The 11,376-nt window shown below is 42.3% G+C and overlaps 1 protein-coding gene across 1 annotated transcript; it reads right to left on the reverse strand.

Moving 5' to 3' along the window:
• Nucleotides 1-1,749: 1,749 nt before the first annotated feature.
• Nucleotides 1,750-5,784, reverse strand: pim1 (Pim-1 proto-oncogene, serine/threonine kinase). The gene is made up of 6 exons (XM_003449145.5): nt 5,343-5,784; nt 5,000-5,106; nt 4,828-4,878; nt 4,326-4,692; nt 3,613-3,789; nt 1,750-3,501 (listed from the first exon to the last, which is right to left on the reverse strand). The coding sequence occupies exons 1-6, from the start codon at nt 5,422-5,424 to the stop codon at nt 3,287-3,289; spliced, it is 999 nt and encodes a 332-aa protein (XP_003449193.1). The 5' UTR covers nt 5,425-5,784; the 3' UTR covers nt 1,750-3,286.
• Nucleotides 5,785-11,376: the final 5,592 nt, after the last annotated feature.

An 11,376-nucleotide genomic window follows, 5' to 3' on the forward strand; every position in this document is an offset into this window, starting at 1 on the left:
GCCGGCAGTCCCCCCGGGAGCATCACAACTGATTAAACCTACAGCTCTTATCTATCCAAGAGAACAGATCCACGATAGGCTGCTGCCCACTGGTTACTATCACCGCTCAAATGTCTAGATTAACCCACAAGAGCATCTGCAGCCTATTAGTGTGATTAAACCCATGAACACAAGCGGCCATCCTGCTGTGAACTGGCAGAGGGCAATTAGTTCAAACCTTATTCCTAATGACCGATGCTTTAATGAGCGGTGGCGACGAAAATTCTCAGATCCTTCACTTTTATGTATCCATCTAAAAATACTCTAGAAAAGTCCCTAATAATTACAATTTTTTAAAGCTGCTCAGGACCCTTAAACAAGTCGATGAAGCTGTGTTGTTGGAGCATTCAGTTTTACAACTCAAATCTTGCTTTAATAGACTTTTGTAGTATTACAGTAAGATCTTTATCTACAAAATAACTGTAGTGGCCAGACATAATAAACCCCCCAGAAAAAATCCTTTAAAATGTAGTTCAGTAAAAGAACAAAGCAAAAATAACCACACATACACAGATCTTAAAAATCTACTTAGTCGTGGTCCTCATATAAATATACTTTCCTTCACTGATGAGCAGCTAGTTTTACCTTACTCTTTATATCATTTATCATTGAAATGCAACCCTTCATCACTGTTAGGAGAGGGCACAAAGTCAGTGAAGAGGTGAAGAAGTGAAGAGGACTCCTTGTAGTACAATGAAATAAAATGCATGCAGCAGTGTTGTGCTGTTTTTATTTTGTATCATATTTACTAAGACTTACTGTTGACAATTTATTGCAATTTTGATTATAAAATATTTGATCCATTGTCAACAAAAGTGTTACTTCATGTTATTTGGATAGAATTATGTTGATTTTTACTGGAGGGTTTCATCACTCAAGACTTCAAAACTGTCCTACGGTCTCCATGGTTGTTTGTGTTAGCCTTACTGTTGTTCCGCTGAATTCGGGGAATAAGCGTGCCTTTTTGTTTCCTGGGGTAAATGCTTTTATTCATCCATGAAAGATCACCTTGACAATAACATTCCACTTCTGTCTCACAGAAGTCTTTTCCTGTAAAAAAAAGGAGTTCTTCCTTCCCACATTCCCCAGATGCTACTCATAGGCAAGAGACTGATTTCCTGGGTTTTCCCTTTTTCCCTGTTATTAAAAACTCCTGTCAAAGGTCTTTGTTCTATATAAATGAACAATTTGCAGCACATTCTGATAAGCATCTTTTGTCCTATGGCCTTTCTTTAACTGATGGGATATGTTGGAGGTTATGTCAATTATTTTCTCTTGCTTAGAAATCTTTTTTTTTTTCCTGTCTTTTGTTTCTTTAAGTTTTTGAATTATTATTAATACTGAAGCCAGTGCTTGAGTATATCTGTCTGCACTTGAAAGCCAAGCGCAGAGCTTGTTTTCTTTTTGCTAACATACATATAGGCACCCTGCCCTATGTTGATGCCATCTACCATCCTCTTATCTCTTCATCCGTTTCCCGTTTCTGACGCTTTTCTACAGTCTTAAACAGGAAGTTGTATAACCTTCTGGCCTAGTAAATTCTCTGTAGGCGTTAAAAACAATGCATAGGCCATTGTTGTTTCTAGCTTAACAAAAAAAAAAAAAAGCAGTGTTGTCAATCCATTTGTAGTCTCTTGCAGTTCTAAGTTTATTTTTAACCCCAGAATCCAAATGAACTCTTTGAAGCAATACAAAGGAGCACAAGTGTCATAGTTTTAAAAAAAACATATTTATTGAAATTGTATAAAAATAGCTTCTAAAATAATTTACAATTCTAATTTGAAAAGATGGAAATAAACAAAACAAAAAAAACTATCCAAGCTGCGATCATGCAGCCAGAAAAGTCTTCTCAGTCTCTCACTCACACTCACAACATTCACTCAAACAGCGCAACGAAAACCAGTTACCATCAGTAGACATTGGATGTTTACATACATTAGGATGGAAGTGCTTTTGGGACTATTTACATGTTATGTACAACACATACAAACATACACATCTGCTCTTTTCAAATTTTTCAAGCCATAAATATGGTCACATCTCTGCTTTTCTTTTTAAATAATGTGGGCCCTTCAGTGATGGTGGAATGAAATATATATATATATTTGTATATATACACACACACACACACACACACACACACCAACAGCCGAAATTCTCTCATAAATAAATAAATAAGATCTGTGACCAAAACAAACAAAACCTCATTGAGTGTGAAAAAGAAGACACAATAATAAATATCATTCTTATTTACAATTCTTGTCCCCAGCGATTTTTTAAGACCTGCGTGAGGCACTGTTTATAAGAAAAAAAATTAAAGAGCAGAGGATGTTGTATCTCGGTATGGTTTTGCATTGTGGTGTGCATTCAGGTGGGTGTGAATGAGCGGTTGCCTAAGCCTTGTGTTTGTATACAACACAAGAAGGAGGAGGAAGCAGAGGTTGTAGAATAGAGGTGGATGCTGTAGTAAAGAGTGAGGTAAGTCCAGTGTTTTTTTTTGTTTTGTTTTTTTTATGACTTGTTTGCACAGGTTGCTGCCGGAGCTATGAGGTTGTCTGGTTGCTAATGACATTGGAGTAGTAGAAATAGTGATAGTAGTGGTTATAAATGGCATAGGCTTTACTGATCTAGGCCCACGAGAGGAAAAACAGTGACAGCAATAAACGCTATAAAGCCTTGTAGAGAGTAAGGAGCAAAAAGGCCATTGATGAAAAGCCTTTTTGCATTCACAAATTCAAGTATTTTCAGGCGCCTACCCCCCAACAATCTCACAGAAGGCACTTTTCTTTGAGAAAACAAAAAAACAAAACAAAAGTCAAGCTTCTCTTCACCAGCGTCTTTGCTTTTCCCTCTTTGCTGTGATCTTGAGGGAGAGAGCGGTGCAACGAGAGCTTATGTAACTCTGTCCTCTTGCCATTCAGCACAACAGCCACACATGTGCTGTGTTTGCTCAGAGCAGGTGCGTCCAGAGCACGCCCTCTTGCAGACTCACGGACGTCCGGTGCCTAGATCAGCGTCCAGCGAGGATAATGTCATGACACTAATGGCTGGGAAACTCAAGTAGTTGGGGTCGTGACGGTGGAGAGGGTCTGACCCGCCAGGCCGAAACTGCCAGATGTGTGCAGTTCCATACACTTTGCTCTGGGGTGTGGTGGCCAACGTTCCTCTCCACTCTGCTTTAAGTCTTTTGTATCAGTGCAGTCCAGTTCGGACCAGAACAGCCCAATTCCAACTGTCCACGCCCCTATCACCGAGCCACGGCCACGGGGGTGGGTGTGAAGGCTGAGGGCTCGTGGCCGATGCTGTGCAGTCTGATTTCTGTGGTCTGGTTATCTGTCTGCACAGATGACGGTACTACAGAGGAGGACGTGCTCTGCATCCACGAGTGGTTGAAGATGTCCTCGAAGGATGGGCGGTCAGCTGGCCGCAGAGACAGACACCACTTGATTAGCTGCTGGCATTCTGGTGAAGAAGAAGCAACATGCAATTAGTCCTGGTCAACACATGAGTAAAGCAGATGATTTGCAACCCTGTGACTGAAAGGCTGGGATATGAGCTGCAACGTGGGTTTACCTGGTGAGATTCTCCTCCGGAAGAAGACCTGCCCCCTCATGATCTCCTCATCATGTTCAAATGGGATGTCCCCGCACACCATGTCATACAGCAGGATACCCAGGGACCAAACTGTGGCAGAGCGCCCGTGATAGCGATGGTACTTGATCCACTCTGGAGGACTGTATACTCTTGTGCCTGTGAGACAAAAATAAAATTAAAGAAATAATTTAGCTTAAAAGGTGTACTCTTTCTAAAAGAAAATTTGAAAATATCAGAAAACCATGTGACTTATCATAACACAGTAATAGTGAAAATGAAAATATTTCTGGGAAGAGTTGAATGATAAACAAGGACTGGGGATTTGTCAGCTGAGCCTGTTTCTCAGGCTGTTATCTGGGCTCAGGTGCCAGGCAGCGTGACAGGCAGTTTTAGCGTGCGGTAACAGAGAGTGCACGGGAGGGAGGGGGAGCAGACATGTGACTTTGTTTACAAACTTTGAGTTGTAAAAATACCACTTCCCTCCAGTGGGGGGCAACAAAACTAAGGCAAAACCGTCCTGCCTGTACTAAAAGGCGACTGTGTGGAGAATGATTACACAAGCTGGGAATTTCTGCTGTGGTCTAAACGGGCAAAAACCTTATAATCCAAATGATGTTGATAAAAAGTATATGTAAACAAGTTAGGTGAAAAACAATATACAGCGCACTATATTCTGAGCGCAGTGAACTCACCATCAAAGTCCGTGTAAATGGTGTCCTTCAGCAGGGCTCCGGAGCCGAAATCGATGAGCTTCATCTCCCCGGTGCGGAGGTCGATGAGAATGTTCTCGTCTTTGATGTCCCGGTGCACCACGCCGCAGTTGTGGCAGTGCCGCACGGCCTCCAGCACCTGGCGGAAAAAGCTCCGCGCCAGGTCCTCCGGTAAGGCACCTTTCTCGGTGATGAAGTCGAACAAGTCCTTGACGTTCTCGGGTCTCTCCATTACGATGATGAAGCTGTCCGGCCGCTCGAACCAGTCCAGCATCTTGATAACTCCGCGGAAGCCCGTCCCGACTTTTTTCAGCAGGACGATCTCCATTGGGACCCGGGAGCCGTTAGGCTTTAGAGACAAATGACAAATACAGCATTCACTACACACGTACACGCCCTAAATCAACCCGCATGTGTGGGTATTGATAAATAATGTGTTTTTCCTCTTAATTAAAAAGGCGCTAATAATAAAACTGCTTCTTACCAGCTCTCCCCACTCCGAGATTCGGTCCTTGGCTACATGTTTGACAGCGACCTGGCACGGCAAAGGAGAGACCGCGTCACACAACGTGTACAACAACAGCACATGTAATAACCATGACAAATAAACGAGCACATAAAAAACGTATTCTAATAATAAAACATGGCATACTAACCGGAGCTCCGTCGGCTATCCTCGTTCCGGAGTAGACGGTTCCGAAGCCGCCGCTGCCCAGCACGGCGCCGACCTGATAAAGCTTCTCGAAAGGCTCCCTCTCCTTCACTGCAACACAGTATAAACATAGCCGGTAAATACCGGAGAGCAAACTCGCTTATCCGCGCTGCAAACAGCGCAATATAAGAATATAAAATATTGCAACATGGCTAAAATTACTGTTAATAAATGGCCGTCCTCGGCAGTTATTAAGTTAAACTAGCTGCTAGCGTGTGTAGACTGAGCCACTGCTGCAGCGCTGTCCTCCATGACAACACAGCGGGGGGAGAAAAAGGGCGTCTAACCTTGATGAACCTGGAGCTGGATTTTCGCCGGCATGTCTACGGTGGAGATGTGGGCCAGAGAATTGAGCTTGGACAGCAGCATTCCTTTAATATCCACTGCAGGTCAACGACGTGTGCCCTTCGTCTTCGTTTTTGTTTTGTTGAAAGGAGTAGTTTTATTCCGACAGTGCGACTCTCCCGTGCTGAGCTCCGAGTCCACGTTGCAGGAACAAAAATGCGGTAGGGATCCTTTCATCCGAATAGCAGACAACAAAACAGTCCCTGTGGCCCAGGAAAATATAGCCAAAAACGTAGTCCCGGCAAAAGGATGAAAACCTAACGCGAGCTACGGCAGTTCCCCTGCAATGTTTTGTAAACAGTTGAGTAAAAATGCGCGATATAAAGAGATAAGGCAGGGTTAGACCTAGTGCCTCCGTCTGACACCGGCTCCTGAAAATATCTAATGGGGGGGAGGACACTTATATGACTATAGTAAGAAGGCGGGTACCAAATGCTGACGTCTACATTGCCCCGCCCTTTTCCGCTCGTCTACACCAATAAAAAGCAAATACCACATGTCAATCACAGACTGAAAATAAAGCTAACCGGCCTGCCAGACACAGACGTGGCGGGAATCAAAACGCGCCAAAAAGGGAGAGACTAAAGTAATAATTATGAATTCATGTTGGAGGGAAATGCAAATCCAAGGCCAAGTGCTTGTCTCCTCCCTTCGCGGGAAACCAAACCGGGTGGGGTGAGGGGGATATAACTAGACCATTAGGAATAAGACTGAAGATACAAGGGCGGCACTGGTGAAGCTGCATATACCATCTTGTCTACTCTGGCATAGGCTTGATATCACCTGCAGAATTTTTTCTTTTTTCTTTTTCACTGTTTGCACCTCACTTGCTAAGCCTGCATTTAACAAAATAAGCACCCTGTTGCTGCACCGAAGCATCTAAATTGCTTCATAAAGATATTTGTGCTTAAAACACACACATTTGCATGCACACAAAGTATAGATATGACCTGAGAGCAGTTCATCAATTTGCACTTTAGTTATGCTCACCCCCTGCCAATCACCTGATTAATTTCACATTCAACACAAAGCTTTAAGGGATGAAGTGAAGCCCAGGACTGTGCTTTCAGTTGACAATGCCTCTCAACTGGCTGCTGCATCAAAGAGGCGCTGGTGAGAATAGCTGCATTCCACTCATTCTTTCAAATTGGGTGGCCATGTCTGCAGCCGTTCACAGGATGTGGGAAACTAGAGATAAATAGGCTTCCATTTACCCCCTCTCCCCAAGCCCCCTCCTCTTTCTGCCCTCTCTGCTCCTCCTCTCTCCTCCTTCTTTTTCCCGCGCATGTTATTGTCTGAATGGCATGCTCCCTTTTCCCCACCCATGCTTAAGTTGCATTTTGTTTTCCTTTGAAATTTCACAGCAGATCTTAAAACGGTCATGCTGCTGATTTATTGCTTTCACATGTATGTTGTGAGATGACGCACCCCAAAAGAATAAAACTAAGTGCTGTGTGGGTGGATGAGAAACACTGCTTTGTAGATACACTGTGGTTTTAAAAAAAAAGGTGGAAGATAAAGTGCAGATCATTTACTATTTTGCAGTTTTGGTTTATATTTAGTGGTAGAAATTATTATTTTCGTAGTTTTTCTTTTTTAATGCACGGGCTAGCATGCACAAAAATGTGTGCTTAATGCACCATGAAGGTCATTGAGTGCATGTAAGGAAAAAAAAAGACTCAGTGGGCTACTCTCTTATGGTATTTTCAGGTCAGTCTGGCTTAGTGGAGTGACAATGAGAGAAAGGGGGCTGTTGATACATGCATTTGGGACACCCTGGGCAAATTCCTTTAGCCCTAAAATGTTTGAAGACAATATGCAAATCAGGTGCTGAACAATGTAACCAAATGTCAATCTCATTTAAAAGGCTTCCTTCAAGTAATGGCGTGGATGAGGGCTCTGTAACCAAACACATGTACCTTCTTTCTTTAGGATCCACACCAGCCATTCTTCCTGGGTGTAGATTCCATTTGAGGACAACAGGGAGGCAAGGGGACACACACATGAAGTAGCCGCCAGTAACTATTGACTTTCAGACACTTCATTTCCTGCATTCTTTTGTTTAGGTGCCAGTTTGCACACATTTTTCTGCATAATTTGAAGGTAGAAATGCATCAGCAGCTCAACATCTACTGGATATATGTATGAAGTGTCTGTGAGGCCTTCTGCACTGCTTTAAAAGGATTATTCTGAACCCTTTCCACATTAACATTATCCCCACTGAGTCGAAAGATGTAAGCATTATTTGCTCTATCCTGTTTTGTTTGCTTGGCTCCAGACGTCAAGAGTCAAACTGTAATGAGTTTATAATTCTGTGTGACATCAGGCTGTGTTTGTGTCTTTTGTTCGGGGAAGTATAACCTTGTCGTGTGATAACATTAGTGATAAATTCATTTACTTAATTTATAACAACCCCGCCCTCAGACTTTAATAGCCCGGCTATGCATCAGCAAGACTGCTCCCCATTTTCAAAACCTTCTGCACTTTACTGAAGAGATTTTGAAATGCCTAAATTCCTGAAACAGGAGCCAGTGCAAATGCTGCTATCCCATTAAGTGCCACTTGAGGCAGGCTCCAAAAAGCCATAAACGTAAACTTTATTTGTATAGCACAAATTAAGAAAAAAACAAAAACAAAGCAACAACACATCATGAAACCTGGAGATTAGCCTTTTTACCATTGCCAGCTTGGTTTCAGAAAACCTGATGATCATACCATTTCATCTGTAAAACACTAACGTGTAAGCTTCAAACCTTTCTTCTTCTTCTTTCAGATCTCATGCAATTTCTTGCATCTAGGTTATACTTCACTTTTCCATAAGACGTACACATTCTCCCTCCTTGCACCATTTGCGTTTTATATAAAACATTTCAATTTGCATTCTTGTTGCTTTTGGTATCACTGTTTTATCAAATATTTAAACCAGCATTGTGCATGCTCATGTACAGTGTACAGTCTCAGTCTGCTGCAATAAAGAAATCCAGTTGTATAGAAGTCTGTTGGAAAATGGCCCTTGGCTCCCTTGATCTCTGTGTTACCCTTTTCTAAGATGGTGATAGCAACTTGCTCGAACAGTATTTCACAATGCAATGCACCAAGTGGGTAGGCGCACCTCGTATTTGCAATATATGTGCAAAATTTTGAGATTTCATTTACACACCTTTCAGTTCCTTTATATGTTTGCATTAATCAGACTATGACCTTTTAAGGCCTTGATTTTAATGTCACTGGCCAGGCTTTATATCTTAAATCACATTTGCCACACTTGTATTCAAACTGAACATAGCTTCAGTGTCGAAATATATGTGAATAAGTGGATAATCTATGAAACTATTGTTAATGTGTTTATGTTCCCGCTGTAATAATGTAAGGCTAAGTGTTGTTACAGTGGCATAGGTTCTGATGGGAGTGTGCACTTCATGTCCAGTCAGGGGCACAGGAGAAGTGTGTGAAAATGGAACGATCCAAAGCAATGAGTGCCACAGTGAAATGCCACAAGTGAGTGCATCATCTTTCTGTAGGCTGCAGATATTCCTGCCTGCATGATCAGCAAGGCTCAAGTGACAGCCATCTAAGCCCATCTGTCAAAAGGACAGGTTATTAGTTTGGGACCAGCTGCTCAATCCAATATCCTGACGTCTTTCCCCTAAGGGGAGGGCGACAGGTTCTCAGTGTAAAGCAGGGCATCCCGCTCTTTATGGTTGCCAAACAGAGCCACAGCGACCCGTGCAACGAGCTGGTGGGCTCAAATTTGTAACAGGTTTTTCATTTACATCAGTGTTATTCTGCATATTGAAACTTTAGAGGCCACAGGATAAAAAGGCCACATAGCTAAAGTTGGCTTGCATAATATGTCTATGAATTACTTCCTCTTTCTAGAGAAATGAAAACCATTTCCACTGGAAAGTTTCACAACACCAGTGTTTGTGTAGAATGACTGGTCATAATCAGTATGTGCATAACACTTTGTAAATATTTGGATAAAAAGCACTTTTATTCTGAGTTTTATGAGATCGCTAAATCCTTAAAGTAGCAAAAAAAAATAAATAAATAAAATAAAATAAAAAATAACCGAGAAAAGAAAAGAAAACAAGACATTATATCCAGTGAAAATCTTGATACTGTGAGCTGGCTTCTTTGGGAGGGAGCTTGCCATAAAGAAAATTGTTATCTCTTTTACCTTTTGGCAAACTCCTGACTTGCTACTCCACCTTCGTGCTTCCTGTAAAAGTTATGAAATGTCCGATATGACATATTTAGTAAGCACACATTGCCTTCCAAGGAGATGATTCACTTTCTCTCTCACCCACATGTGTGACCTTTTTTTCACTCCTCTCATGCTTTCTGGATTGGGGTAAAAGGTAAAACACCACTTAAGACACTTGTCCATCCATCAATCATTAACTGCTGGCCGGGCCGCCTTCTTTAGCTGAACCACAGTTCCCACCTGCTGTAAGCAGCGGGAAAATGATTACAGAAGGTCGCGGGATAAAGGTCCACTAGTGGTTCCAATGAGTTAAACACTAGATTGAACTCTCCAATGTTGTTATATTCACATAAAATCCCGTGACACAAGCATGTATAATTATAAGATATACTGATTTGTATTTTATGCCTTTGCTGTCTGTGTGGAATCCAGACGGGTAATTATTGTAAATAGCTGGTTTATGTAAAAGCATGCAGGCTTTTCCTTATGAAATGCATAGTGATGACTGTGTTAATGGACATTCTCTGTAATTTTCCCCCATAATGGGTTTGATACTTCACTCACAGCCTTATCATTCATGACAGCACCTTCAGAGCTCACAATAAATGCAGAGCCCCCCAATGCAGGGATAATTGCTGTTTATATATTGTAATTGCTTGAAGCTGTGTGAGCCTATAGTGAACTCAAATAACCTCTCAGCTGTAATGATGCTAATGGAGATAAATATAGCTTTCCTAATATCTAGCCTTTTACATATAGACATGCTTCGCTTTCATTTTCTGAACAGAAAAAAATGATTTGTCATAATGAAGATTCCATGTGTATGAAAAAGTGTGTAACAAATGTAACAATTAGCTCATGATCTTCAGCTAAAATCCCCCCAAAGTACCTCAAAAGGGCATCTGTATGCTCATCACCGATAGCCAATTATCATGGGTAGGTGTGTGCTCTGTGACAGTGATTGACAAAGATGACCACGTAATTAGAGGAGGGTCGTAGTACGGTCCTGCAGCTCAGCAGGAGGAGTAGCTTTGCTCCTCTGAGACAAACAAAGCCTGCCTGTGTCATTTATGTTGACAATGAAGCCGACAGACAATGAAGCCTGCAGGGTCCTTGTGTCCTATTATTTATATGGGATAGCCAGGAATGAATGCTTAGTGCTGAAAGTTTTGGTTCCCCTTGCTTTCTCATTTGAGCGGTCACTGATTTCACTGCTTTGAAATGTCTGGGGTGAAAGTTACAATGCCTGGCCATTGCCCTGTGCTACGATACAGGACCTGGAAGTTGCTAACCCAACCACCCAAGGTGGTGCACACTTAAACACACACAAATAAATACAACCGCTGAAACATTATCTGCCATGCTTCAAAATTACCAGCAAAGTCTTTTTAGGTTCCCCCCCTAAATAAGGAAAGCATGGGCATGTGTGAATGATTGTGTGTGTTTAAGGAATGAGATGGGGAGGCCAAGTTATATTTAGAGATGACTTAAAGGCAGAAAGAATAGCTGTGGGCTGGGTAGCCTCCGGTGTGGCCTGACCTCTCCTCAGGTAGCCTCTTATCCCCTGCTCTCCTCAGGTTATAAGACGCCTTGGCTAGTGGGGCTCATGGGAAAAGGGCCCAATACACATCAAAAGAAGGCCTATGTGGGAAAGCACTATAGAGTCCTGCTAGAGAACCCCATAGGTCACCACAGGTCAACTTTCATGTCAGCACAGGCCTGGTTTTAGGTCAGAGGTTATTAGCATACCTGTCCTGGGCCACTCAGAC

Source organism: Oreochromis niloticus, linkage group LG20 (genome assembly GCF_001858045.2).
Source record: "Oreochromis niloticus isolate F11D_XX linkage group LG20, O_niloticus_UMD_NMBU, whole genome shotgun sequence".
Taxonomy (NCBI): Eukaryota; Metazoa; Chordata; class Actinopteri; order Cichliformes; family Cichlidae; genus Oreochromis; species Oreochromis niloticus.

Excerpts from the sequence above, each read along its gene's own strand:
- pim1 (XM_003449145.5), bottom strand. The coding sequence starts at position 5,424 with ATGCTGCTGTCCAAGCTCAATTCTCTGGCCCACATCTCCACCGTAGAC. Across the intron at positions 4,879-4,999 it reads GGATAGCCGACGGAGCTCCG|GTCGCTGTCAAACATGTAGC; the intron begins GTTAGTATGCCA and ends TTGCCGTGCCAG. Across the intron at positions 3,502-3,612 it reads CCGGAGGAGAATCTCACCAG|AATGCCAGCAGCTAATCAAG; the intron begins GTAAACCCACGT and ends CTTCTTCACCAG.